The 27,521-nt window shown below is 60.8% G+C and overlaps 3 protein-coding genes across 6 annotated transcripts in view; 1 reads left to right on the forward strand and 2 right to left on the reverse strand.

The window, feature by feature from the left end:
• On the reverse strand, positions 1-22,863 carry TMPRSS13 (transmembrane serine protease 13). 3 transcript variants are annotated; one of them, XM_030021776.2, is made up of 13 exons: positions 22,793-22,863; positions 7,022-7,193; positions 6,544-6,645; positions 5,680-5,802; positions 5,463-5,592; positions 5,083-5,175; positions 4,950-4,993; positions 4,503-4,662; positions 4,210-4,382; positions 3,635-3,733; positions 3,200-3,342; positions 2,897-3,049; positions 1-2,765 (listed from the first exon to the last, which is right to left on the reverse strand). In XM_030021776.2, the coding sequence occupies exons 3-13, from the start codon at positions 6,635-6,637 to the stop codon at positions 2,751-2,753; spliced, it is 1,227 nt and encodes a 408-aa protein (XP_029877636.1). In that variant the 5' UTR covers positions 6,638-6,645; positions 7,022-7,193; positions 22,793-22,863; the 3' UTR covers positions 1-2,750. The 3 variants fall into 3 exon arrangements, with proteins under 3 accessions (XP_029877636.1, XP_029877637.1, XP_029877634.1); XM_030021777.1 differs by lacking the exon at positions 22,793-22,863 and adding an exon at positions 11,853-11,939; XM_030021774.2 differs by lacking the exon at positions 22,793-22,863 and adding an exon at positions 12,446-12,657 and having other exon boundaries at positions 2-2,765.
• On the forward strand, positions 17,564-22,368 carry IL10RA (interleukin 10 receptor subunit alpha). Of its 2 annotated transcripts, none has more exons than XM_030021773.2 (7): positions 17,564-17,724; positions 18,699-18,819; positions 18,945-19,123; positions 19,417-19,583; positions 19,920-20,070; positions 20,258-20,382; positions 20,512-22,368. In XM_030021773.2, the coding sequence occupies exons 1-7, from the start codon at positions 17,661-17,663 to the stop codon at positions 21,499-21,501; spliced, it is 1,797 nt and encodes a 598-aa protein (XP_029877633.1). In that variant the 5' UTR covers positions 17,564-17,660; the 3' UTR covers positions 21,502-22,368. The 2 variants fall into 2 exon arrangements, with proteins under 2 accessions (XP_029877633.1, XP_040981170.1); XM_041125236.1 differs by having other exon boundaries at positions 19,920-20,058.
• Positions 22,308-27,521, reverse strand: part of SMIM35 (small integral membrane protein 35) — a 15,842-nt gene continuing 10,628 nt past the window's right edge. Inside the window, exons 4-8 of the mRNA XM_041125237.1 lie at positions 25,831-25,947; positions 25,493-25,526; positions 25,135-25,264; positions 23,908-24,506; positions 22,308-23,192 (exon numbers count right to left, since the gene is read on the reverse strand). Of these exons, the coding sequence (XP_040981171.1) occupies positions 25,159-25,264; positions 25,493-25,526; positions 25,831-25,947 (257 nt within the window). The 3' untranslated portion in view covers positions 22,308-23,192; positions 23,908-24,506; positions 25,135-25,158. The remainder of the gene's footprint in view (positions 23,193-23,907; positions 24,507-25,134; positions 25,265-25,492; positions 25,527-25,830; positions 25,948-27,521) is intronic.

Raw genomic sequence — 27,521 nt, forward strand, 5'->3', positions numbered from 1 at the left:
TCCCACGGAGAGGTAGCTGCTTTCTGCGCACGTAGAGCCAGGCTAGACCTGCTATTCCAAAATTTAAATGCAAACTGCAGCTCTCAGCCTGCAGATAACCTTTTCCACAGCAGGCGGCCAGTTCTGGGAACCCGGGGGATGCTCCCAGGAGGTGAGGAGGGGACGTGCCTGTGGCAGCCTGCGCACCCTGAGAATTTTGCATCTTCACTTTGCAGGTAGCCTCTGCAGCTCCGGAGCCCGTGCACGGCTGGAGACAGCAGTCTCCAGCACACCTATGGGAAACGAGCCTTCCCAGTCCACAAAGAGCCAGGCGGCCCCGCTGCAAGCGATGCGGGTCAGAAACCAGGCTGCCTGGCCCATGCAAAGTCCAGTACTTGCATCGTCGGGGGAACTGATGTTTCCAGTTCCTCTGCAGAACGCACTGGACACCACAGCGCAGAGCCTTCTGCTCAGGGTTTGCCCCCCCACGCCACACCAACCTCCTTCCCGAGGAGGGAGAGGCAGGCTGCAGCGGGTGGCCATCGTACTCCCATGCTGGGGAGAGACAAGGCCACCGCAGCCGGAGCTAGCAGCAACAGACCTGTGAGGCAGATTCAGACTATTTCAAAGAGAGCAAGTGAGCTCCCCAAAGCACCGGTCCCTCCTTTAATGTTTCCAGCTGCAAGAAGACAGGTTACGAAGAACCACTGCAAGTAACCTTTCCTCCTCCTGAGGAAAATTCAAGCCTAAATGCTCGTTACTGCCATTTCTCTAACACAGGGCAATTGCACAGGCTGTGCAGCCTTCTCAGGAAAGCATTTTATTCCGGTCCACAGCATTCACAAGCTGAATTCTGATACGGCTCTCCTCTGGGCTCATGCCCGTGGATCCGCTCCCCCCCCCCAGAGGCTTCACCCCCACACGGCTCCATGCCTACATTACCTCCGTACCTGAGCACCTACTGCCAAGCCCCCGTAAGACCTAAAACACCCCCTTTCTCCCAGCAGTCTCTTTGAGCAGTAACCCGGAGGGTGAAGGGCAGGAAGGGCTTTTGAAAAAGCCACTCCATCACATGCACCCACATGAATGGCAACAGCCACGAGGCAGCTCAGGAGCGGGTGCACATTGGAGTGCTGAGCACATCCCCACAGACGTGTGGGGCTGCACACAGCTGCAACCCCCCCACGTGCTTGCTGCACTCCAGTCCCATGGGCCCCACAGCAGTGTGCGTCGCCTTGCCGCTGGGGCCCAAAGAGCCATGAGGAGAGGGCAGCCCTGGAGCATCATGGCATGGTCTCCAGCCAGGGCCAAGCCCTCCCTTGGCACCTGGGTGCTGGGGCTCGCCGCCTTCCTTTCCAGCCTGTCCCAAAGAGCCGTCTCCACACGGAGCACTACCAAAACATTTATTGAGAAGAGCGCGAGGTGGCCAGGCTCCCCAAGACCCCTCTGCAACTGACCACACGTCTGGGGAGAGGAGCGTGGCCTCGGCAAGGGGCAGCCAGCCTCTGCCTAGCCGATGGGCACTGCCACACTGGGGATCTCCCGTAGCGCCTTGTGTGCCTCAAAGCATCCACAGGGAGACGTGGGCACTTGTTTCGTTGAGAGGAAACGTGTCCCCGCTCTGGCGTGGGCAGGGAGGTGAGGCTGGCTACGCGATCCCTGCGTGCTCAGCAGCCGAAGGGAGGAGGCAGCAATCCAGCACAGTCACTGAACAACGAGCCTTGAGACCCGGGGGCTGGCTCACGCTGGAGAAGGGCTGGGCGCTGCCCGGGAGGGTTGGCTGGTCTGCATCACACTCCACCTCGGACCTTTGGCTGCTGCTGGCTTCTGTCGCACCTCCCACGGCCATCCCAGGAGAGCAGACCTGCCCCACACCACTGCTGAAATCCTCATGGCAGCAGGCGGGGGACGGAGACCGGCCGCACGCAGTCCTGGGAGCGAGTGCTTGCTCGGACCATATCCACGGCATGGAAAAATAAACAAACAGGTATTTCTCTCACGGGGAGGAATATAATTTCAAAGGCGCTTCCTAAACCTATCTGCAAACATGAGAGCAACTACTGCTCCTCCCAGAGGGTGGTGTAACTGCACCGCAGGGCTCCCCTTTGCTCAGCCCTCCCTGGAGAAAACAGGGAACTTGGCCTCACGGGTGCGGGCAGCTGCTGCCCGCCAGGGCAGCGTGGCACATGGCTGCACCATGCCAGCTGAGCCCCGTCCCACACCCCAAGGCGGCACAGCTGCGACGTGGCAGCGGCATGCGAAGGAGAGCGCTCCCTCGCCACGGGCGGCCCACTGCTCTCCTGTGCCCCACGGCTCTCCTGCTCCCCGCTTCCATCCGCAACCTCCACCGGATCGACAGGCAGCGCTAGCAGCCCTTTGCCCGCCGAGCGTGCCACGGTCCTGCCAGGAAGCACTCACGACAGCCCCATCCGGACACGTCTATTTACACGAGAAGAACCACAGACCCAGGGCGAGGAGGTGCCTCCCAGGTGGCACAGGCTGCTGTCCCCTGCGTGCTGCCGGCCCGGGGCTGGCTGGGTGCTTTGCCCAGCCGCCGCCAGGCTACCTCCTCCCTTGCACTGGGCAAGGGCAGAGTCACTTTGCACGTGCCATATTTTCAGAGGTTGGGGGCAGCGACAGGTCCCTGGCTGCACAGACAGTCCAGAGATAGGCAGGGGGATCTGCTGGTAGCATCATGCCCTGGCAGCAAGCAAGGGCAGGGGCCCATGCCAGCCGGAAAGGCATGGCCCAGGCAAGTGTCTGGCCCGGTCTTAGTCGTTCTCACTCTGCAAGGGAGAGAGAGGAGAGCAAGGGTGAGGTGCCGGGGGCTGGGGGGGGGGATACAGCCCCGCTCAATGCACCCGGGGCCACCTGGTAAGTCTCCCTGCCCAAGCACAGCCCTGCCATGCCACCTCACCTCCATTTTGCTGTATATCCAGCTGAGAAGCTTTGTCACACGCGTGTAAACACCAGGCTTGTTCTTCTGGCCACATCCTGTCCCCCAGCTTGTGACCCCGGCCACATACCAGCGGCCGTTGTCCTCGCAGACCAGGGGCCCTCCGCTGTCACCCTGGCACAGAGGGGCAGAGCAGTGAGGAGAGGAGACAGGAGATGCCCCTCTGCCGGTACCCAGCCAGCGGACACCGGCACACAGGAAAAGCGGGCAGCCCTGCCCGTCCTGCATCACCTTGCCTGGTGGGACCGTGTGCCCCTGGCTCACCTGGCACGCATCTTTCCCCCCCTGCAGGTACCCAGCACACATCATCCGTGGGGTCAGGTAGCCCTCGTACACCTTGTCGCTGTTGCAGACCTTGTAGTCAATCAGCTTCACCTCGGCCTCCCGCAGCTTCGGGGATGTGTTATCTGCAAGGCAGGAGCAGCCATGGGGCAGGGTGGGCCTTGTCCCCCCACCGCCCCCCGGGCCCCTCCACAGCACCAGGCATTTCCATGGCAGCGAGGGAGGAAGCTGATATTTCTTGCAGGCCTTATTTCTGTGGAGCTGCACGGCCGGGAGGGCAACCACTGCGAGTCACCCCTGCGGGAACGGCCCTCGAACACAGCGGCAGAGCCATGCTCGCTCCTCTCGTGCGCTGCCTTCGCAGGTCAGGCTGCGGCACACAGGAGCTGCCTGTGGAGAGCCGGCATCCTCCCTCACCTTCGTTCTCCCTGGTCTTCCCAAAGCCTGTGATGAAGCAGGACCTGCCGGTCTGGAATTGCTGGCCGTACATGGGGAGGCAGGCTGGGCGAACCTGAGCTGGAGGGACACATGATGAAAACCAGGCGAGGAGAGAGGGATGAGTCACCCAGGAGCAAAATAGCCATTGTAGTCACTAGCCCTGCGGCTAGGGAGGAGCGTGGTGTGCAGGAAGCACTCCCCTCTGCACCCACCCAGGCAGGGTCTCTGCCGGGCCCCCCGCTGCACTGCCCATGTGGGGCATGGTGAGCAGCACGATGCCGGCTGCGCAGCTGAGCCCACGGCTGCGTATGTGTCGGGCCCTGCCGGGGGAGGACGGGCCGGTTCCTGACCACGGGCCACGCAGGGGAAAGCAGTGTGGCCACAGCAGAGCGGGATGCTCCAGCTGGCAGCAGCCCCATGCAGCCCAGGGGACGGCTCCAAGAGGACCCGAGCTGCCTCTTGCTCCTGCCCGTCCCCCGCACCCTCTCTCTGTCCCCCAAACACCAGCCCCCGCCAAGCCCAGCCCTGCGGCATGGCAAGATGAGAGCCCTGACCCGAGAGCGTCAGCGGCCTGGAGAGCTTCATGAGTGCAATGTCATAGTCGTCGTGATCGTCGCTGTAGTTGGAGTTAATGATGACCTGGGAGACAGGGACGCCCTCCGCGTGCTGCTTCAGGTCCGAGACCCCGCCGTACACCTTCCAGTCGTCGAGGATCTTCATGCTGTTCCTGGGCAGGGAGAGAGGTGGGGGTAGCAAGGAGTGAGACGCCGGGCAGAGCGCCGGCGCAAGGGCTGCCGGCCGCAGCCGGTGCCGCAGGCTGGACGGCAGCACTGTGGGCAGCACTCACATGAAGAAGCAGTGGGCCGCAGTGAGGACCCACTGAGCGTCGATGATGGTGCCGCCGCAGATGTGGATGGGCCCATACTGCACACTGACTTGCCAGGGCCACTTGGTCACGGAGGTTTCCTTTCCTCCAATGATCCGGCCAGAAATCCTCTGCCCGCAGGCTGGAGGGGAGAGCAGGGCTGAGAGAAGGGCTCAGAGAGAAGGCAAGGCTGGAGGGGAACGCGCACGACATCCCCACCACCCGCAGGCACCAGCGGTGCTCGGTACATTCGCAGGGGCCAGCGGAGACCATGGGAATGCAATCCTCATAGTTTTCTGTTACCCAGAAAGTTTGCTGGAAAACGCCCCATTTGCCCAGCCCTGTTCAAAGAGGGGAGGAAAGCACTCCCAAGCCTGTGTTTGGCCTTGCCCGCCCTTGGGCATGTGCCCTGCCAGCCAGCCCCCTTACTTGTGCATCGGAGGGAGACGTACTTTCCCGTCAGACAGTGGGAGCTGCAGCAGAGAAGAGGGAGATGCGGCCTCAGCCCCTGCCCTGCGGCACCAGGGCAGGGGCAGGGCCAGAAGGTGACACTGCCTGGTACCTATTGAGGCTCTGCTGGATGGTCTCTCGCTCATCAGTCACAGTGAGGCTCTTGCCAGAGACGTGCAGGGGAATGTATTCAGTCTGCGATGCACTGGGAGGGGAGAGGAGAGAGGAAGTGAGGGTCCCCCCGCCCCGGCTAGGCACTGACTGCCTGTTCCCTGCCTTCTCAGAGAGGCTCTGCACGCTAAACCTGGGGGGGACAGACTGAAACGCCCAGAGCAGTGCTGGACGCACAGCCTCCCAGAGGAAAAGCACAGTGCTGGGGGAAAGAGCACAGCCGACTGGGTACGCAGGCACGCCAGGAGGGTCAGAGCAATGCCCAGGAGGCTGGGCAGGGCCCCAGCGCCCGAGCAGGACAACCCAACCTCGGGGAATTACTTCTGAAATCCCAGCTGCCGGCAGGTCTTTCTGGAGAAGGAGTCGTCCCAGGCGCTGCTGCACACCGGCAGCCACTGGCTCTCGGCGCTGGAGTAGATGTGGAGCAAGGACTCGTCAGATGCGAAGCGCACTGCAGGGATGGAGCGAGCGGGTCAGTGGTACCCAGCGCCCCGGGGGCTCCCCTCACTCCCACCGCCCCTGGCTCTCGGTGCCTCACCGCAGCCCAGCTCGTCACTCCTCTGGGAGCAGTCGACGATGCCGTCGCAGCGCACGGGGCTGTCCTTGCAGCTCTCAGCAGGCTCCTTGTACACGATGCCGGTCTGCGACCGCCAGAACATAACTGGAAGCAAGCGAACGGCGTGGTGAGGCTGGGGCTACCAGCAGGGGCTCACTGCGGGCGAGGGTGCTGTGACCCACCCGGACGGGAGTCCAGAGGAGGTCTGCCGTGCACAGGGACATTCCCAAACACCAGGCATGGGCTGGGGTGCAGGGCTGCCGTTTGAGCCAAGGCTGAAGAGCTGCAGGATGCAGGGCTGAAGGAGGACTGGCCAGCCCTGAGCATCCCCCCATGCCAGCCCAGCAGCGTGCTGCTCAGCTGCTGCAATCCCCTCTCCCCTAACCCACTTATAGCTCCCTTCTGCAGAAAGGTGCATCCAGCCTGCCGAATGCTTCAGCTACAGCAGCTGGAGAACTGGCAGCTAGACGTTATGAGGATTAAAGCGATTGCATTGGTGTCTGTGCCTGTTCCACCGACGGAACGCACTTTGTTTGATGGGTCCTGCCTGCTAACCCTGCTCCTCAGGGAGGGCGAGCATGGGTGCTGCTGGGGGAGCGTGGGTGCTGCTGGGGGTGCCCCGCCGCCCACCGAAGCAAGCCCAGGAGAAGGAAAGCGCGGTGCAGCACATCTCTCCCCAACGATCCTGCTCCTGCCTGTCCACCAGATGTCAGGAACACTCAGGAAACGGGAAGAAGACATCTCTGCCTGCTCCCTCCGGGCCTGCAGGTCTCCCCAGCCTCTGCTGACCCCCAGCCCCTCTGAGGTCTTCCCCCCTGGGGAGCCCCAAGCCGGGACCCCACTCACACAGCAGGATGAGAGCGATGAGCAGCACGATGAGGACGGAGATGCAGAAGATGAGCGCAAGCCGTCGCTGGCTCATGCAGGGAGCTCTGAACATGGAGGATCCTGGCAGCAGGGTGGAGGCAGGGTCAGGGGGAGCTGCTGTCTCCCCAGGGTGCCCGCATCCCTCTGCCCACCAGCGTGTGCCAAGAGCTTCCTGGCTCCCCATGCACCTGGCTCCCCAGAAGACCCACGAGACATGGGAGAGGAGGGCCGTGCACACCCCGCAATGCCCTGTGGCGTCCCCCCATCCTGCCACGGTCACTGTCCTCCCCCTTGCCCCCGGCACCCCTCACACCCCCAGGGAAACACCAGCCTGTGGCTGAGGCTTGTGCCAGCTGCGGGCACAGGCACCCATTCCCTGCCTCTCTCCATCCCTCCCCACCCTCGGTGGGACCGGGGCCAGGGTGGCCAGAGACCACCCTCGGCACCATCCTCTTACGTGCGCTCTCACAGGTCGTGCAGGGAGCCAGGGCTGGGCTGGACTCCGGGCTGTAGGGCTTGAAGCTAATGCCGAGGACGCTTTCTCGAGGCTGCGGCAGTCGGGCGCTGAAGATGTTGCTGACTGTGGAGGCATGGAGGCTGGGAGAGACACTGCTGGGCGATGCCGTGGTCTGTGAGCAGAGGAGACTGTTACTGGTGATGACCAATGCCCACCAGAGAGTCCCTGCAGAGTCCCCAGCTGGCCGTGAAGGCAAAGGTGACGGGGAGCCGAGCTCCCCAGCAGGGCCAGCCATTGCCGCTGGTGGCTATTCTTCCACAGTACCAGGAACCGCATGGAGAGTTACTGCCACGGTGCCTCTTTCTGTACCACGGAGCCCGAGCCATACCCCCTCCGTGATTGCTGAAAACCTCTTTGTCACAGAGCTTTTCCCCTTTAGGTGGCTGCTGGCCAAATTTCCCAAACCAATCTCTTTGATCAGAGCGATCAGCCGGGTATTTGGCATCGGGTCAGTCACGCTGTGGCCCAGTTCCACGGGGCTAGTGCCCCAATTTATGCACCTATCTTTAATTAGCCATTTGAAAAATACAGTGCAATTTCCAGCTGTTATTTAGTAATACTTAATAATCAGTGTTTTCCAAGCCCTGAAACGTCCTGCACCCTGGAATGCTGTTCTGCAGTTGCGTCACTCCTGATCCATGAATTTGCAGAAGAACATGCATTTGTTTCCTTTCCTCAAGATACACTCTTCCCAGCACTCCATCAGCTTTGATCAGCTACAGAAGCGAGATCCTCTCATTTGCCTTCAGAGAGGACCTGTGCACAAAGCCCACAATAAATGCCATTCTCGCTGTCATTCGTAAAATCTTATACACATCTTTGGCAGTAAGAAATGGCTGCGTGCCTTGCAGAAACTGCAAGGGCATCGCCAGCCAGCCCACACCACTGAGAGCCCGGCCTGGGCTTCGTTCTCGACAGGTGCTTCCCACACTGCCTCGCTCCTCCTGCCCGCCGTCTCCTGGCACTGCTCCCAGTGGCACGCAGCCACAACCAACCGCGTTTGCACCGGGCTGTTCAAGGGAAGCCAGTCAAATTTGGACTACGTCTGTCCCTACAGACGACCTCGCTGCTGTCCCGCAGAAGGGGCACCCAAGGGAGAAATGGAGCTGCCATCCTTTGGCAGCAGAGTGCAGCCAGCTTGGCACCCACACCCCCAGCCCACCTCCCAGGAGGTGGGCTCAAACACGCCCCTCTGGAAACCTGTCTCTGATTTTTGGCCCTGCAGCTGCTAGAGATCACATTTCCCCATAACCAGAAAACATCCCTTTCCCTGCCAAGCCGGCGAGCAGCACCTGGGCTGGTGCACGGCTCTGGAACGGGCAGAGAGGACGGGGACCTTGGGCAGAGCAGGCTGCCACCACCGAGTCGTCCCCTTCCGGCTGGATTTTCTCTGCCCTCCTCTTTCCTGCTGGGAACCGAGGGCCGTAATGAGCACGTCGGGAGCCTGCTCAGGCTCATGCTTTGTAAATACGGCTGTGCCCTTTCTTGCAATGCGGTGGTGTAACTTCCTGGGCATTATCCCGTGAGTCACAAACCCCGGCGTGGCCACGCGTGCTGCCCGCGCAGGGTCTGCCTAAGCCCCCAACTGAACGTCGCGGGGGGACACACACCACCTCTCGAGCTGTGCCTCCGTAACCGCTCGCGGCCCCGGCCCACCAGCCGCAGAGCCGGCAGGCACAGCACCCCGGGCTCCCGGGGAGGCTGCCTGGCCACCCGCCCTGGCCAGCGGCGGGGTGTGCAGGGCCACCCCCCGGCACAGACCTCCTCCCGCTGCCCGCGGGGCCCTTGGCACGGGCACCGCTAAGGTCTCCCGGCCATTGAGAGCCACCTTCCCGCTCACGGCCAGCGGCTCCGCGGCCTCCTGCACGTACCGGGAGGAGCAGAGGCAGTTTCACAGCATCGCCCATCCCTTCTCGCCCCTTCCCCGTGTGACAGCGATAACAAGCTGAATTTGCTCAGCTTGCAGCAGAAGGCCGGCTTCCCCTACACCTGAATTTCACATCATCCGTGCGGGCAAGCCCGGGACAGCCATGCTGCAGGCTCGCCTTCTCCTGGGCTCTCCCAAAGGTGCCGGGGAGCCCAGGGGAGCCCCTCGGTGTGCTCCGCGGGGCTGGGCTGGCACAGCAGCCAGGAGGGCTGGGGAGTGCCCTGGCAGCGTCCTCCCCTGATGAGTCTGAGCAGTCACGCCGATGGGATTCAAATTCTTGCAGCAAGTATCGCACGTCTGCACTGTGAAACATCCCTGGGTACCTTTGGTGCCCATTGTTAGAAAGCATACGGGATCAGCGAGAGAGCCAGAGCTGCTGCAGGTCCTGCGCCACTGCTTTGCAGAAACAAAGCAAGGCATAGATGCCAGGAACCCTTCCTAGGAAAAGGATTTCTCTGGTCTATGTGTAAACGAGGTGTTTGTAAATACCCAGACAGTATCATTTACATTGGCATTTGTATGCTATCTCCACATGTCTGATATTTCACCTGCCTCATCCTGCAGCAAGGGCAACCCTTCGGTTATCAGATCAGCAGAATTACAATGCTGTTAAGGACAAACCTCCCCATCGTACTAGAAAATGCAGCCCAGCTTCACCAGTAAGCCAGTGATGCTGGATGCTAAAGCATTTCCATCTCCAGCGTGCAAACGTTTCAAATTAACACGTAAGTATTCTATAGTTTTAATTGCTCTTACTATTCTTTAGCAGGAAACACATGCCCTTTCTTACTCTCGGGTGAACTATTAGCTACTTATTTCTTTAAAAGTCTAAGGTCCAAGTATTTTTTTTTCTGTCTATTGCAGAAGCTAACAAAACTTTTACCACAGGCTCCCGGTAACCAGCATAACTGGTTGCTGTTTGTATAACCACTGGAGCAGAGAACAAACAGCAGCGGCTTTACGAAGATATTTCTGTTAAGGAGCGTGCATTACCCCGGTGAGTGAGCTGTGACTTCTGCCCACAAAACCTTTACTCACCTTTGCTGGCTTTTGAATAAAAGTCAGACCCGGAGCCGTGCCTATCTCACACGTGCGGCTGCGGTTTGAGCCCCTTTTTCTGACGTCCTCTCTGCAAATGTTCCACCAGCCACGAGAGTGTTAAGCGCTGCTGTGGGCTGGCATCTGAAAGTCAGGCGTAGGGAAGGGGAGAACAACCGGTTCCTTTCGGTGGCAGGCCTGACTTTCAGACAACTGGGGAGGAGAGATGCTGGGGATGTGCGGGGGACTGCTGCCCAGCTCTGCTCGCCTCATGCCCGGCCCAGGCTGCCTGGGGGATGAGCAGACAGTGCCAGTCTGCAGCACGAGCCCTTTGCTAAACCTGTCACAAGCATAAACACCGCCTCGCTCTGCTCTGAGGCTTTAAGCAGAGCTGGGAAAAGCACCTAACCCGCAGACAGCAGCGCTGGGGAAGCCCATCCCCTTTGCACTGTGAGCTACCATGTGCACCGACCTCAAGCTCGACTCCCTGCTGCAGAGGGCAATCACTGGGTGAAAGACCCAGTCTGGGCTGGGTTCAAGGCTCAGGATCCACGCATGATGGGGAGGGAAGGCTGGGAAACCAGCCAGCAGTCACCCATAGTTTCGGAGTGGGAGGGAGAGCAGAAGCGAGGCAACACCTGTGGTGTTGCAACCAGACCCAGGGCCCAGCCATGTCTCAGAGGAGCAAAAGGGCACAGCAACTACCAAAAATGTGGAGCATCAAGAGTAGAAGGAGGCAGCCTGGGTTAAATAAGCTGGAAGGAGCTGCCAAAGAGGTGATCATCCTTCCCAGCTGAGCTCAGCAGCCCGCCCCTCACCATCTCTCTCTGCTGCTCACAGCCCCCTTGTTCGGGGCAGGGAACTGGCTCCTTCACCTGGTTGTGGAGCCCTGATTGTCCAGGGCAGATTAGCTCAGCAAGCACACAACAGCGACATTGTCCTCATGCTCCCCTGGGAAAAAACCCTCCCGAGTCTGTGAAAGGCCCCGTTCCCTCCCAGTGACACCCGTCCCACTCGAGTGCCGCAGCTGAGCGATGCCTCAGCGGTACCTCCCTCGGAGGGGGCAGACCCCCCAGTCCCAGGGACAAACCAGGCAGGACCTGCGAGAGGACGCTGCCGAGACCCGGATGCTGTAAAGAGGCAATGCACGGGGAAGTGAAATCCCAGAGCACAGAAGGGCCATTTTGCAAGTGCAGATGACAAGCTGTGTTGATTGAGTCAGCCCGATCTGGCCAGGGACAGGCTGCCGTATGCCAGTGTGAGCAGCCCTTCAGGCAGGGATCAGAAAATGTTCCAGGGTGTGAATAATCGCTGCTCACCCCGTTCCACAGAGGGGCAAACAGAAGCACAGAAAGATGAAGTGACTCTCCTGCAGTTGCAGAGCCAAGGGTGGCACCCAGGAATCCTAATGGCCCATTTAATGCAAGTGACAAAGCCAAGGTGGCCCGGTGGGGATGCCCAATACTGGGTAATTGTCTCCATATGTGGGCATCCCAATTCCTGCCCCGCTTTCAGCAAGACGCGGTGCTGCTGCCCACTTTCAGGGCCACCCAGAGCCGGGATCACACTGCAAGGCAGTGCTGGGGGCAAGCTGCCCCTCCCTCAGGACTCAGCCAGGATCTGGTACAAGCCCACTCTACCCCTGCTCCTGGCTGCCTCTGAGGCACCTGCACGCCAAGGGGCAGGAAGAGCGTGGCTTTTACAGCTGGCCCTGCCTCCCCTCGAGCCCCATCCACCCCGTCACTGCCGCCTTTGCATGTTCCGGATGTTGCTGGCACAGCCGGCAGCGCTCGGCGCGGTAATTACCTGCTGCCTCACCCGGGCAGGCTGAGCCCAGTGCCCAGCCGGGGACGGATGTTTTCCTCATGACAGGATGCTCAGCAAGGCCCCATGGCCGAGACCGAAAAGAGCATGAGGAAAACTGCCAGGAGAGCGGGCGAGGTAGAGCAGGGGGGGCCAAGGCCACCAGCGTGCTGCCGCTGCTACCAATGTGCTGGGAGGTGCCAGAGGGCTCAGGATTGCACAGCTTCTGTGGGTGCCAAGCGGCACCAGCAGCGCCAGCCCGCTCCACCAGCCTGTACCCCCCCAGTTCACAAATTTGCTCCAGCGTGGAAAAGCAGCGGTGCCAGGGGCCCCCGACGCCTCCTCTGCCGGCACGGGGCTGACACCGGGGATGCTGGTGGCAGTCCTCCTCCATCCGTGTGCCGAGGGGGTGCCGGAGGCAGCAGCCCCACAGGCAGCTCGCCCCAGGTCCTTCTCTGCGAAGGCAATGCCCCAGAGAGCAAGAGGCAGAAACTGGGCGCTCCACCAAACCCCGAGGAAAGCAGGTCCGTACGGCCACAGAGCAACCCCCGGTACTTCTAGCTGGGTCAGAGCTGGGGGAGCTGCCCACGCCTTACCGGAGAGGTTTTCCCGTCCATCGGCCGCTGCAGGGCTGGGCTGGGATCACAGCTCCGGCACAGCCATCCTTCGCTGCGCAGCGCGGTGCAGAACAAAGTCAGGTCCGCAGGGACGGGGCAGAATCTGTTTGGCGAGCGGGCTCGTACGTCAGTGCCAGCGCCGGGTGCGGAGGGAAACCAGTCCGACCTGCCGCCCGGCTCTACCGCTGCCTGTTTCCCAACTGCTCCAGGCACAGCGTGCAAAATACCTGCCTCTGCTGCCGGTCACCCCAGCCAGGCCCTGAGGAACGCTGGGCAGGGGCAGCAGGAGCCTCGGCTGCTGCCAAATGTCTGGGAGTCTGGGAGCAGGTGGGGGCTGGCCCTGGGAGAGAGCAGCATCCCAGGCACCCGGGGCTCCTCACCGCTCTCCCGGCTGCTTGCCCGCCCAAGGCCACCCTTCTCCACTGTGTGCCTGCCCCGCGCTCGCCCGCACCTCTCCTGCCCCGGCCGAGGGCTGCGCGCGCCAGCCGAGGATGGGAGAAGAGGGGATGCGCAGCCATGTCCAACCCCAGTAAAAACCCTCTCATGCGCCCCGGGTGACCGAGAAGCCCGGAATGCCCTGTTTCAAGGGAAAAGAAATGCCGTTTCCCTCTAGTTTCTCTAGAGGCTTTGTCACTCCTTTGCTAATGGAGCGATGCTCTCGCATTGTGCAAGGAGAAAGCAACGGTCTCCCACTTCCTTCTGTGGGCATGAGCCAGGGGATGCTTTGCTTAACCCAGAACTCACGTTTGGGCGAAACAGGTAAAAATATCCAGATTAAAAGGAAAAAGGCCCAGCTCCATTGTGCGCTTTCTGATGTCCAGACCCCGGACCCATGACCCTCGGTGCCACACGCCCCGCTCGCCCCAGCCCCTGGTTGCCAGAGGATCGGCTGCAGGGCGGATGAAAGAGGCTGGTGGGGAGCCTGTGCCCACACTCCTCGCCGGCCGGGTCTGCACCGTGGTCTCTGCTCTGCGCTGCGCAGCAGAGAGGCGGCATGGTGCTTCATGTAATCCAGGCTGCTCCCAGCTTCAGCCAGCATGTGGATGAGCAGCCTCTGGGATAAGAGGTCATTGCAAGAAATGGTCCCCCTCCTGCCTGCCCATTGGGAGGGCTGGCACTGGGCAGTGTGAGGGCAGTGCATGGCTCGATGGCTCAGTCCCGGGAGGCTCTGTCCGACAGCGTGGTGCCTCCCGTGAGCCCCATCCCAACACTCTATTTTCCAGGCACATTTCTCCCGGCATTATTCATAGCGTAAGTCCCTTATTCATCCGGCTCCCCACCCACACCTGCTCATCGGAAGCGCAGGAGACAAGCAGGGCCATCCAAGCTTGAAGGAAACCTGCTTTGAAGCCCCCTTGATTTCAAGGCTGAAAAGCCCGGGATGGATCCCGCTGTCCCCTCCACCCTGCCCCGGGGCTCCCCATCCCGTCCCTTCCCAGAGGGGTCAATTCCTGTCCTTCTCCTGCACGCAGCCTGGGGCCAAACCCGGGTAGCCAGAGAGGGGGATCAGGGAGCTTGGTGGAGAAGACCGACACCCGAGTCCATCCTGATCTTGGTGTTTACCCCTCTTCTCTTCTGGCGAGCTCATTGCCAAGCCCTTTGCCTGCCTCTTTCCAATGAGCCCACCCAGGGCCTCGCTGCCCTGGCAGGTCCAGCACGTGCGCTTCAGCACACGGGGCAAACACTTGCCCGGTGGTGGCCACGAGCCAGGCCACCTGCTCTGGGGATCCCCTGCTTCCAGGGTGGTTTCTGAGCCAGCCCTCGCCCTGCAGCGCACTCCTCCCTAGTTTCCACGTGTAGGACTAACAGCATTTTGTTTGCTTTTTGCAGCTACCCCATGCCGCTGAGGGCTCTGCCCTGCTGGGGTGCAGGGACGGAGGGAGGCAGGGGCTGCCAAGCAGGGAGCTATGTCCCCTGAGCTGGCCTTGCCTGCATGCCTGTGCAAGCTGCCACGTCCTCTTCTGAAAAGGGATTCTCAGAAAGTAGCTCCAGGTGGCAGCTCCAGGAATGATTGCTTGCTGGTGTTTCTACAAAGCCACCTACAGAAAGCAAGTTACAGAGAACTGTTGTGTCTGGGCTTGACCCCATCAACCTGATGTTAAATGTCAGGCATGTGCAACACCTCCCAGGTGAAATCCTCGCACTTTCTTGCGGGTAACCGTTCCTATGAGCCCTGCTGTACCCTCCCCCCCTCCCAGCTTGCAGACTGAGGCACAGCCGAAGCTGGCACCGCCAGCCCGGGAGAGCCCGGCGGCACCTCCGCTCTTTGCTCCGACCTCCAGTCATGAGAGAACTGGGAAGGGAAGAGGATAACTCTGCTCTTCCAAGCAAGGTGCTTTGTCCCACAGCAGGGCTGTGCCTGTGCAGAACCAGACCTCCAGCCCCAGCCCTGTGCCGCAGGGTGCAGCATCGCTGCCTGAGCCTGCCCCTCCGGGGCTCTACAACCCTGCTGCCGCCCTGGGCAAAACTCCGCGAGGTCTGCAGTAGTGGAGGGCAGGGAAAAGCAGAGACCAGCTCCCCCAGGGGTTCTATGGGCTAGGTTTCTCTGTGGTGGTGTCCGAGAGGAGCTGCAGAGGCTCTGGGGAAAGACCTGCTGTGCAGTTCTGACTCAGGTGATTTCCAGGTTATTAAAACCAGAGCTATTCCTATTCAAAGATTAGTCAATTATTTTGAAGATGAAAAGGAAACTCAGCAGCATTCTCGAGGGCTGGTTTGACCCGTGAACTCAAAACCTCTCCTGCTGACATCAAAAAAGTGGGGCTGCTCTTTCCTGCAACACCCTGGTTTTAATGCAGTGCTTCGGGTGGTCAGCAACGCCTGCTGCAAAGCTCTTCTGCGATTATCGCCGGCTCCCCTGCCTGTGCCGGGGCTGCAGGGGCTGGGGGTGCCTCAGCACAGTGCATGGCCACGGGACAGGGCTGCATGCCGGGCAGGGGCTGCTGTGCCCACCTGCCTCGGGCTGGGAAGATAGGTCTGCCCTCCTTTCCCTGCGAGACAGCAGCTCCCTCCCTGGGGCCCCTCGCAGCAGAGCTGGTGCCAGCAAAGGTAGCGGGGAGACGAGAATTCTGCTGCCTCAAGGATGCCAAGTGGCATTTCACGGACGATGAGGGGAAAGCACTGACAAGACAGGGAACCTGGGCAGCATCTGCGCTGCGAGCCGCAGAGCGGGCAGCGTGCGGGGACACCGCCGTGCCATCCTGCGACCAGCTCCTCCTGTGGAACCTGGCAGTGCCCGCACCTGCACAGCAGCTCAGGTGCCAGCACGAGCACTGCAGGGTAACTGTGCCGCTCACGATCTGAGGGTTCTGCAGAACTGTCATTTCTGCTCAGCCCGTTTCATTTTCCCCGAAATTGCCAACCATTTCTCCCAAGCCTCTGAACCGCCTCACCCACAGGACCAGTCCCACGGTGTCTTTTCCACACGGCTCCCTCCTTCCACATTTGTGGTCCCATTGCTTTTGATTTTCGTTCCTTTACATGAAACACGAGCTGTGGCTTTGTGTGGGATGGGCTGTGCTTCATCTCAGGACTCCTAAATTCAGTGGATGCCAGATCTGACTCATGAGCTGATAGCAGAGTGACAGGACATCAGCTGGTCTCCCAAAGAAGGGAGAATAAAGTCAAGCTGGGGTGAAGCCAGGGAGGGGATCTGCTGCTGGAGCCCTCATCCCCTGCCCATTCCTATGGCTAGCCCTCAGCAGAGGAATGGCTGTCGGCGAGGGAGAGACTCTCCCTGCTGCTGGGCACCCAGCACCACCACCCCATGCCTGTATTCCCCATGGCCCCAGTGCAGCGGAGCCGAAGCCGGCGTGTCCCCAGGTGCCACAAGAGCCAGGCAAGCCACGGTCCCGTGCCCGAGGTCCTGCCGCCAGGTATCGGAGGACAGCTCGGCGGCACCGCTGGACCCAGCCTGCAGCTGATGAATTTGCTGGTGCTCTAGCAAGGCTGCGAGTTCGTGGAAGCCTGTGGGCTTTAGCAGGAAGGATGAGTCAGGGAACGGACTCTGTTTAGAGTTAGGGGAAAAAGCAGAAATATCCCTCTTTGGGCATTTAAGGTGGCTCTTTGAGGAGCCATTCCGCTGTGGCAAAAGGGACCTGGGGTTCTGCACCTCTGCGCTCACCGAGCCAGGGACTGCTCTGAAGCTTTCTGAGGCTGTCCAGAGCACTCTCGGTTTTGCTTGCTCTTTTTATCTGTGTCCTTTCCACTAATTCCCCAGTGGGAAATTCCTCTTCTCAAGACAAATCACTCTCCCTCACATGAGGGCCCCTGGGTTTGCACAGGCCTCAGGAAAGCCCTCGAGCAAGCTCTATTGTAATTCTGCCTGCCAGAAGGCAAAGCAGAGGACCCACAGTCCGCTCGGTGGTAATTCAGGTCCTAGCACCTGAGGCCAGCGTCACCAGACCGGCAGGACATTGCCGTGAGGCCAGACCCCCGCGGCCACGTGCAGCGTGGCCGTCCTGGGGCCCCGGGTCGAGCCGACAGCTGCCGGAGCCCCGGGGACAGCTTACAGCCCCCTCCGCCGCACCCGACGTCAGAGCTTGCGCTGCCACGCACACGCGTAGGCGCTCGCAGGACACATAACAGCCCAGAGGTTGTCACTCGGCCCCGGAAGTGGGGAAAGGCGAACTGCGGACTGAAGCAGCGGGGTATGGGCTGAGCCCAAAGGAAGGGAAAGCAAGAACCCCCTCCTGGGGCTGCCGGGCTCCCCAGGGCTGGCTAGGACCCGACCGGCTTTAGCCGCTGGCAGGACAGGACACTGGCCCAAGGGGACACTGCTGGGCAGGTGCTGTGCTCGGTAAAATCCTGGTGACAGGTCAGCCTAGGTACTTACGCTCAGCCCCTGTGCTCTGCTTTTAACATCTCATTTAATAATGAAGCAGCAGACGCACGATTTACTCCTATTTTCCCTTTCTCAGCGGTATACCATTTTGTTTAGAAAAGCCCCCAAAGCTCTTCCTTGAAGGCTGCCTGTAGGAAATGCCCAGCCTGGGCTGAGAGATTAGCTGTGGGTGAGTGGGTGGACAGTAAAGAAAAGTGGAAGTCGCGACACAGCTACTTTCCTCCCACTGCGCTAACGCCTCCGAGACGTCACTGAGCCAGCCTCTGGGGAAAAACAAGTGTTCAGCAACCCGCCAGAGCAGAGCTCGGCACCCTGCTCGCCCAGCCCCGCGCCCGCAGAGGATGCTGAGCCGGCATGGCCCCCTCCACCACAGCCCTGGCACTGTTCGTGGCACTGCTCCTTGCCTGGCGGACGGACGGTAAGTCTCTTTTGCCCACACCGCCCTGGTCTTTAGCTTCCCAGTCGCTGTGCCCGAGCCCCACGGCTTCTGGCAGGCTGCTCCGCTGCCCTCCGCACCTAAGATCCCAGCAGGGGGCTGGAGACCAAAACGGTGGAAGGCATGCAGGGCAGGCGGCGAGTGGAGCCGCTGCGGTTTGGAGCTGCAGGTCGGACACCTTTGCTGGCTGGTCGGCGCTCAGGCTGGCGGTGCCCACAGGCTCCTGCCTGCTTGGAGCAGTACACGGTCAAGGCTCCCTGCTCACCGCTCACTTTTCTTTGCTGGTTGGGAGCCTAAAGGCTGTGTTTGTTAGTCCTCAGGCATCAGCCTTGCTGATCTCCACCAGTGAGGACCACGGTGCCTTGTATTGTGGTGAAATGCCCTGGTTGCTAGCGCAGTGCTCTGCTGCCAGCCATCCTCCCGGGGCACCGGCGCAGCTTAGTGTTTTCCGGCAGACAGCGGCTGCTGAGGAAACCAGTGCAGAAAGGGTGAACAGATGTTATTGAGTGATGCTTTGCTGCCAGGTGACAATACCGAAATTCAGGCAGGAGGTGTGAAAAAGTCTCTTTGTTCCAGACAGCAGACAAGCAAAACAGGAAAGCTGAATCCAAACAGAGCTGCTAGCAAATGGCAGGCGTGGTCACGGGTGCAAATACAGCAGGCTCCTTTCTCGGGCCAGAAAAGCACCGAGATCCTCTTGGCTGGGCTGAGCTGGGCTCTCCCCAGAAGAGAGAGGAAGGGAAAGAGGGGGTTGAGCAAACACTGAAACTTGGAAGTGGGACAGGCCTGGGCCAATCCTTGTGCTTTTCGGGTGGGTGGTCACTGCTGAACACAGCGATCAAGCTCCAGGCAAGCCATTGAGGGGGCAATCGCAAGGAGCTCTACCCAACTCTTGTGGGCACCAGCGGGACGGGATGATGTGCAGCCTCACCTAACGCTTGCCTTCGCTCCCGCAGGTGAGAAGCTGGCGAGCCCCACGCACGTGCGCTTTGCTGCAAAGATAGCACATCACCTGCTGCAGTGGGAGCCGGGACACAACCCCCCCAGCAACGTCCGCTACGAAGTGGAGTACACAGTGTGAGTACAGCAACAGGGGCACAAGGGGGTTCGGCCCCTGCCTGGGATCTGATACTGAGCGCGGTGATACCCGAGTCACTGGTGCCTGCCCGCACTGCTCTCACTCCAGGTCCTTCTCCCTGCAGCTACGGCACGAATTTTGCCTGGACAGCCATCCCAAACTGCATGAAGATCTCAGGGCACTCCTGCGACCTCACATACTACACCCTGGATCCTGCCCTGCGCTACTATGCACGGGTCAGGGCCGTGTCCAGAAACCACACGTCCCCGTGGCAAAGGACCAACTCTTTCTCCCCGCAGGAAGGTAGGTCGGGTGTCTGCCTCCACCCTGCGGCAGGGGGCAGGAGGCTTCGAGGATGACACAGGTCAGGGTGCCAAACTGCTTGGGAGGAACTTTGGGACACACGAGAGCAGGGATGTCTCTCTCTTCCTATTGTCCCGGAGGGCAGCCAGGCTGCGGGATGGGATGGGACAAACCTAGGACGGGCGGCACCGGCTGCGAGGAACCGTCAACAGCTCCATCCACTGCTGCAAAGGCTCTTAGAGCTGCAGGCAGGAGAAAACCCTAACGCGCTCTCCCAACTGACTCGTTTCCAGCCAGTCTGCGCCTGTCAGGCCAGAGCCTCTCTGTGACAGGCAACACCATCCACGTGCAGCTGCAGCTGCTCTTCAGGGCGGGCAACCTCACCGTGAAATACGACAACATACAGAAGCACACGAGGCGATACCGGGTGTATGTCAGGAGGGCACAGGACAATCGGACGGTGAGATGAGTTGCTGGTCCAGTGCTATCCCCATCTGTCACGCGCAGTGCTGCTCAAGTTGAAAAACATGGTTTTAAAGTACAGTCTTCTGTAAAACTTAATATTGAGCTTTCTCACAGCCACGACACGGCAGAGAGATTTCTCTGCACGTTTTATTGCAGTACGTTCCCCAACTCTTGTTGGGATTTTGGGTCTAGCTACTGTCAGCCGTATTGCTAAGCTCCCTGGGGACTTTCCCCAAGGGACAGTGGAGGAGGAGGGAGGAAAACACAGGGCCCAGCACTCCCGCAGGAGCTGGGGGCTCTCAGGTACCAGCCCGTGCTCTCGTCATTGCAGTACGAAGTGGTGGAGACCACCCCAGAGTTCAACGTCAGCAATCTCTTCTGGGACACGGAGTACTGCATCAGCGTGGAGCCCGACGTGGCCAGCCGGCACACCCGCACCACACGCACCGACGAGCAGTGTGTCACCATCGGCGAGAGAGACAGTAAGTGGTGGGGGAGCCAGGGAAGGGGGGACCTTGCGGGACGCGGCTCCTCCTCAGCCTCCTGGCCCTGGGGCTGCGGGAGTCCGCACCAGGGCGGCCGCTCCATGCCCCTGCTGCAGGGCCTTCGTGCTACGTGCACCAAGGACTCTGCCCTTCCTGCCTCACCTGGGCACGTCCCCTCTTGCAGGGAGCACAGAGCTTGTCCTGAACACCGTCAGCTCCTCCTTCATCACCCTGTTGCTCTTCAGTCTCCTGGGGGCTCTGCTGGTGTGCACCTACATAAAGAAACCCATGAGGCCACCGTCCGTCCTGGTAAGGCAGCCGGGCATGTGGCACCCTTCGCGGCCGGCGTGAGGGTGCAGGCTTGGATAGCTCTTGGGAGAGGCTGGCAACAAACAGGGATGAAGCACGGCTCACTCCCCTCTTTTCTCTCCCTCCCAGAAGTCTTTCATAAAACAGAGCTCGCTCTGGATGGAGCAGGAGTCCTCATCCTCAGGCAGCCCGGACGCAGATCCTGTCCAGCAGCTGTTCCTGTGCCAGAAGGAGCCCCAGCAGGACAGTGGCCCTGACGGCAGCACCGGCACAGCCCAGCTGCCTGTGGAGAAGGGCTGGAGGCTCCCAGCATGGCCCAAGGACTGGGTATGCCTGCTGGGGCCGGAGGCCAGGGGGAGCGGAGACAGCAGCTGCACCAGCACCGACAGCGGCATCTGCCTGCACACCTCCTCCTCCGAACTGAGCTGCTCCTCAGGCCCTGAGCCCCAAGGCTACAAGCGGCAGCTGCCCACTGGCGACGACAGCGGCATGGGCTTGGAGAGCACCTGCCCTCACCCCACGTGCTCCTCCGGCAGCGGGAACGCCAGCCCCGCGGAGGCCAGGCAGCCCTGCAGAGGGGAGCTCAGCCTCTCCCCTGCCGCCAGCCAGGACGGCCAGCAAGTCGTGGAGTTCCGTGGGTACCTGCAGCAGTCCAAGGGCATGGTGGAGCCGAGGCAGGACCCAGCCAAGGGGCTGCCCTTCTCAGGCTGTGCAGGATCCCTGCAGGGCCCTAGCAGCACTGACGTCGTGCTGGATGTAGAGTGCTCCGAGCTGGCTGTGGCCAAAGGGTACTTGAAGCAGTTCTCTCCCGAGCATCCCCGCAGCCACGCACAGGACCTCGCTCCGTGGGGCACCCCTCGGGAGCCCACTGCCTGGGACTCTTCCAGCCAGGTGGGGCCCCGAGCCCCGACTCTGCTGAGCTATGGGGCTCCAGGTGCTCCCTCAGCCTCCAAAGCCAGCCCCGAGCTCCTGAAAGCTCCCTTTGACCTGAGCATCTTCAACACTGACCTCCTGGGGACGCTGCCCCTCATCTCCAGCCTCAGCACCAACAAGTGGCTCACGCTGCAAATCAACCCCCTGAGCCTGCTCAACGGGGACAGCAAGGACAGCCGCCTGTGAGCCATCCCCGTGCTGGGGAGCGGGTGCCCGCCAGCCCCACACGCTGTCCCAACTACCTCTTCTAGCCACTGCCCACGGGGAGCAGCTACTCCGATAAGCTACCGCCGACCCCTGAATGTTAACGCATCAAACTGAGCGGTGCCCCGGCCGATACTCGCCCGAGAAGCACCAGCTTAGCTACTTCTGGGGCTGCTTTGGCCCCGGTACTGCTGTGGCCAGCCTCCAGCGTGCCCTGCACCTTCCCTCCAGCCAGTCTCTGGTGTAAAGCTAATGAGACACAGGGATGGGCTGCGCTGGAGGGCCTCGCCCCCGCCTCCTCTGACCACCAAGGATACACACCAGGATGTTTCCAAAGGGTGATCCTGCCTTGTCTGGCCTCCCCAGCAGCCCAGCATGGGCCACGCAGCCCCTGGGCTCAAGGCCACTCTTGGGGCCAGAGCCGGGGCCAGCCCTGCGCTTCCCCTCCCCACTTCCCCCTTTCACAGGCGAGCGCCGGGCTCCTCCAGCTGACGTCCGTGCTGCTGATCCCATCCAACCTTTCACAACATGGATACCGAAAGCAAAGAGCAGCCTGACGTCAGCCATCCTGCTGCTGGGACCACGGAGCTCCCACACTGGCTGGCCTTACTGGGAGGGAGCAAGGGACTAACCTGACTGTACAGAGACCCTTCAGCGTTCAGCCCCCATGGCAGAGACCCAGGGCGCTGGCTACCTCTGACGGGGTGCAGGATGCATGCAGCAGCTGCTGTACGAGCCCAGCATGAGCCAGGGCAGCCCTGCCCACACTATAGTCCACGTTCTGCCACTATTGCGTACAGACGTTATTTATTCTATTTAATTTGTAAATACAGAAAGGATGTGGTGTTATTTATTTGGTCCATTCATCTGTGCATCCTCTTCTAAGGTCAAGCTGCGCTTTCTGTTTTCAGCCATGGACTCTGCCCTGCAGCAAAGGGCAACGTGCCTTTACCTCACACAGGGAAGAGTGTTTCCACCTCTCAACTGGCAAAACAGGAGAACAAAGCCAGCCCACTGAGAGCTTCACACTCATCTGAGGACCAGGGTAGTTGTCCCAGGCGAGTGTTGTGTTGTGGGAGTGTGCACCAGAGGAGCAGCAGGGAAAAAGACCCAGGCAGCTTGCGGTGATTTCACAGGGACGTGCTGTGCGTGCGGCACATCCCGTGGGTGGACCACGCACCAGGGAAGGACAGGAGCACTTCCAGGGCAGAGCAGAACAAGTCGAAACCGGGGGGTGGGGGGAATAGTTTCTGTCAGAACAGGAACGACTTACCGTGGGCTACATTTGACTACTACCAGGTCACTGGAGAGTTTTTCCAAAAACCGCTTAGTTTCCAAGAACCTTCATGGCGGGATAGTCCCATTAAAACTGTTGGTGGAAACCCAGCTCGGGGAGTACTTTTTTCCAGGTGAAAACATGAATCACTGCAGTCAGGAGAAGGGTTGTTGATGCATTGCTACATTTCCTTCTGTTACGTCTGACGTTGCACTACTTGCACTTAAGATACGCTCCCTGCATCATGCGGAGGGCCCAGCTGCAGCAGGCACCCCGCTGCACCGGTGCTGCCAATGCCAGCTGTGTGCATCCTCCTGCCTTTCCATTTCCACCATCTCTTCTGCCTCTGGGTATTTTGGGGGTTGGGGCTTTTTGCTTTCTTTTTTTCCAACTTCCTCTGAAAAACAGAATCATCAAAACTAAGCATGACTTTTTTTTTTTTTTTTTTTTAAATGCTCCTGACGTCAAGCTCTGCGGCCGGATCCCGTGCAGTGCTGGGTGCTGCCGGTTCCTGCCCACCACGAAAGGCTCCAGCCAGCAGCATCCAGGGGCAGCACCTGGGGCCGAGAGAGACGGCGTTACCCTCCCCCTCCACAAGCAGCCAGGGCTCTCCTTTCAGTGAAACCCAGATGAGTTTGCCAGAAAGCCACAGACCATGTGCTTTGGCTTCAATAGCCGAGAGCATGGACGGTCCCTCCGACTCTCTGGAAATCCCGGATGCTCACATTTTCCTGAACTAAGTCACAGCCTAACGCACAGAGGACATTCAGCTCTAACTCCTCTGCGAGCGGCTCTCCTTCTCCTGCTCTTGCAGCGGGGAGCACCGCACCTCGGCCACCCCAGCGAGGGGCTGCACCCGTGCAAACACCTTTCCTCCCCCAGCACCCTGCGAGGAGCAGCACGGGGGGCATGGGGAAGGAGAAGGGAGGGGGGCTTGTGGCCAGCCACCAGCTGCCTTGCAAGCCAGGGTGCAGACTGGGGCTCTCCACTCCATCCTCACCGGTTTCCCTAGACGCAACCACACGGTCTCCCTAGCTTCTCTTTGTTTTCCTTCTGAGAACACAGTTTGCAAAGAAACGGTCCCAAAGCCCCCGTGCCTCACCAGCCCTCACCTGCCGGGCAGGGGCCCCTCTCTGAGGGCCGCAGCAGCTTTGCCAGGGCTGCTCTTGGGCTCCAGGCGCTTCCACGGCTGCTTGCTCTGCCGAGGCTGAAGGCGGCTGGCATGAGAAAGCCCACGGGGGCTTTCTGAGGTGTTTGCTTGCACCATCAGTGCGGAGGACAAATTTCCACATTGGTCTAGATATTCAACCGAGGAGGGAAGTCTGAAGCAGTCTCATTTCCCTATGGCATTTTCCCCTGTTGCACAAAACCAGCTGTCCAGTTCTGTGGCTCATTGCTGTCCTTTTTAGCTGGTTTCCTGCACTCCCACTGCCCTGTTCACCAACAGCCCGGGCACGCAGCTGGCTGGTCCTGAGGACTGGGGTCTCTCTGAGCTGTGGGGGTCCGTGGGGAAGGTGTCTTTTCTCTCCAGGATGTGTGCTGAGGAAGCGTGGGATAAGGCAGCTCCCTCCTCCTCCATCTCAAGCAAGGGGAGGCTGGGCCAGTGCACCAGCCTGGGGATGGCAGCCGACCTCAGGCACCTACCTGTGCTGCCTGTGGCAGGGGTGGGCCAGCAAGAGAAATGCACCTGCAGGGAGCAGCTGGAGAAGCTCTTTTAAAAACAGAAACTGCACCGTTACAATTTCAGTAGAAATCCAGCACATTCAGGGGCTGTTTTTTAAAGAAGCAAGAACAGAGGAATTCCCCCATGGCCAGTTTTGGTTGCTCTTTCTGTTGATGCTAGAAGGTGGGTGTGAGGCAGCATGGGGAAGCGGTGCAGGAAGCACACGCGCTCCAGCCCCAGCCCCCAGCTGCCTTCGCCCCCAGCCGCCTTCGCCCCCAGCCACGTGTCCAGTCCCAGGGCAAGGACAGTGGGGCATGAGGAAGGAAATGCAAACCAAAGCCTGCACTGGGGGACGGAAACAAAACCAGAGCCCAGGGAAAGCCCCTGATGCCCCACAGGCATGGGGAGGACTTTTGCAGGAAAAACCTTGGGACTATCCCAGGGAAAGCTGCAATGACCAGGGGCTACGAGGAGGCATGGAGGCTCTGGGGCACAGCACTCCCGCCCAGCGCCTCGGCTCCCTGCAGAGGCACCCACTGCTGCAGCTGCCCCAAGCACCAGCTGCTCCCAGGCACCTTGGAGCAGCCGCACAGCGCTGCTGCTGCGGTGGGCTGCGCTGGGGGATGTACACGGCCGGGGATCGGCTCATCCATCACCGGGCAGGGTGATGTCCTACCTGCACGCCAGCCTGGCTCCCGCCTCATGGCCCCCGGTCCTGGAAAGGCACATAGCTGCTCCCCGTCCTGCTCAGCAAGCCGCTGATGCTGAACGGCGGCACCAGCTCCACCGCCACTGACCCCAGCCCACTGCAGGGAAGGCAGAGATGTCAGTGAGCTGCCTGTCCCCCCGCCAGCCCACAGCGTGGGGACTGTCCCTGAACAGCCGGGACTCCCCAGGGCATCTGTCCCGGAGGGGCAGCACCTGCAAACAGCAGAGCTCAGTGAGTTTAGGGACTGGTGAGGGTTTGCGACACCTCGGCACCATGCGAAGGGAGCACCCAGCCCGACCCAGGTACCCCGCACAGCCTCACTTACCAGGTGTGGTAGAGGTTGAAGACAAAGTCGGGCCCTGGGGAAGTGGGAAGGAGAGGTGTCAGAGCCGTGTGGTGCCTTTGCTTTGCCGCAAGTCTGTGCAGCAGCATAGGGATGGGCCGGACAGCCAGCGGGACAGCCAGCTGCACTGGGACATCACTGTGCATCCCCCTCCTTGGCCTCTGCATGCCTCCAGCTTGCCCCAGAGCCACGCTGCACGCCAGTTTCCCCAGCCCCCAGCAAATGTCAGGCATGCTTCCCACGCCCTGGGCCCTGCAGCCCTTTCCTTTGAACCCTCCCTGCCCTGCTGCTGCCTGTCCCCCTGCTCTGCCTGTACTCACGGCGCCAGCACTGGCCCCTCTGGTACCACCGGATGAAGGTGTAGCCAAAAAGCACCAGGATCAGCAAGGCCAGCCCGACACCTATGACAACCCCAAGCACGTTGATGGGTTCTTGCCCTGTAAAGCAGAGGGAGAAGGGGTTCTGCAGTCAAACGGCTCCGGGAAGCTGTGGGTTCTGATCATCCCCCGGGGGCAACAGGACAGCTGTAGGGCTGGGATACGTCCCTCCACCCCGTGCTGTCCCTATGGCATGGAGGGACTGCACTCCGTGAGGCTGTTGAGCGTTGTGGCACAGAGATTTTTGCTACCCCCAAAGCCCCGTGCTGGAGACTTGTGATCTTGCTCGCACAGCCACCGCCTCTGCTGTCCCCCAGTGAGCCAGTGGGCAGGATGGTGACCTGGGAAGGGAGCCCAGAGGGGAGTGGGGGTGACCCACTGCCCACAGCCTAAACAGGAGGGGAATGGCTGTAAACAGGAGCCCACATTCCCCATAAACAGGATCCCCTGCTATTCCTGCTCCCAGCCCCGCCGGGAGCTCAGCCAGACCCCAGGCAGCTTTTGGCTGTGCCCAGGGCCCATCGCATTGCACTGGGGGTGGGGAGCTGGCCACCCTGACGATGCCTGTACCCCCACACCTGGTCCCGTGCCCAATCCTCCTCGGCTGCACAGGGAGCTGTTGGCGGTCAGCAGGGTTTAGCCATGCCATATAGCTGGAATTTTGGCAGCAAAAGTGCAGGCAGAGCGGGGAGGTAGCAGAGCAGGGCTGGGGCTGAGGAGACACTTGCTGGCTGCCACCTCCCGCAGCCGGGCTGTCCTGTGGCTCTGGTGCATCTTGCTAGCCGTGCCCTGGCAGCACCCGGCTGAGCGGAGAAGAGCCAGAAGAGCAGCAAGGTGCCACAGCTGCAGCACTGGTGCTGGCTGTCCCAGTGCTCCCGCAGCCGCGCAGTGCCATAACCCGCTCTGTCCCCACAGCCGTCCCTGCGCAGCTGCGCAGGCCCATTTCTGGACAGGCAGTTCCCTCTAGAGGATGCATTTCTCAGGGCAAGCAGGTCCTGCTACAGGATGACGATGATACGCAGGAGCTCCACACCCCCTCCATCCCTCCCGTCCACACTGCAGGGTCTGGCGAAGGCCAGCGCCAGCCAACACTCCCAACATTGTCAAGGGGACACCAAGGTGCCCAGGCACAGCCCAGCTGACGAGCAGCCGTTTCTCTGCTGACCACAGGTTGCATGCTGCACAGAGGAAATCTCATGCAGTGTACGGCACAGGGCTGCGAATCACACCTCTCTGGCTGCTGCCAGCTCCTGCTCTCCCAGACCGCTGTGCAAACGCTGTCCTGGACCCTTCTCCATTGTCACAGCGAGCTCCTGCACACCTGCCTGCACCCCAGCATCCCCCCCCGATCCCGCCACGGGGCCTCCCTGACCAGCAAGCTGCCCGCTCAGTCCCAGTGTGGCCCATTAGCAAAACGCAGGCAGGGGTCGTGGTGGGGACAGCTCTGGGGGCTGCTGTGCCCAGGAGGGGACAGCAGGGTTTGGCCACTGCCCCGGCGCACGGTCAGCCCCACAGCGCTCCCCTGCCCGCACAGAGGGCTTGGGGCAGGCGCCCAGCACAGAGACTGGTTGCTGTGCCTTGCAGCATCAGGAGTGAGGTGGCAGCGGAAAAGAATGACCTAACAGCAGCTAAAT

This window comes from Aquila chrysaetos, chromosome 8 (genome assembly GCF_900496995.4).
Source record: "Aquila chrysaetos chrysaetos chromosome 8, bAquChr1.4, whole genome shotgun sequence".
Classification (NCBI taxonomy): Eukaryota; Metazoa; Chordata; class Aves; order Accipitriformes; family Accipitridae; genus Aquila; species Aquila chrysaetos.

Excerpts from the sequence above, each read along its gene's own strand:
- TMPRSS13 (XM_030021774.2), bottom strand. The coding sequence starts at position 12,466 with ATGGACGGGAAAACCTCTCCG. Across the intron at positions 6,646-7,021 it reads CACGACCTGTGAGAGCGCAC|GATCCTCCATGTTCAGAGCT; the intron begins GTAAGAGGATGG and ends CCCTGCTGCCAG. Across the intron at positions 3,050-3,199 it reads GGGGGAAAGATGCGTGCCAG|GGTGACAGCGGAGGGCCCCT; the intron begins GTGAGCCAGGGG and ends CCTCTGTGCCAG.
- IL10RA (XM_030021773.2), top strand. The coding sequence starts at position 17,661 with ATGGCCCCCTCCACCACAGCCCTGGCACTGTTCGTGGCACTGCTCCTT. Across the intron at positions 18,820-18,944 it reads TACGAAGTGGAGTACACAGT|CTACGGCACGAATTTTGCCT; the intron begins GTGAGTACAGCA and ends TTCTCCCTGCAG. Across the intron at positions 19,584-19,919 it reads GGGCACAGGACAATCGGACG|TACGAAGTGGTGGAGACCAC; the intron begins GTGAGATGAGTT and ends TCGTCATTGCAG.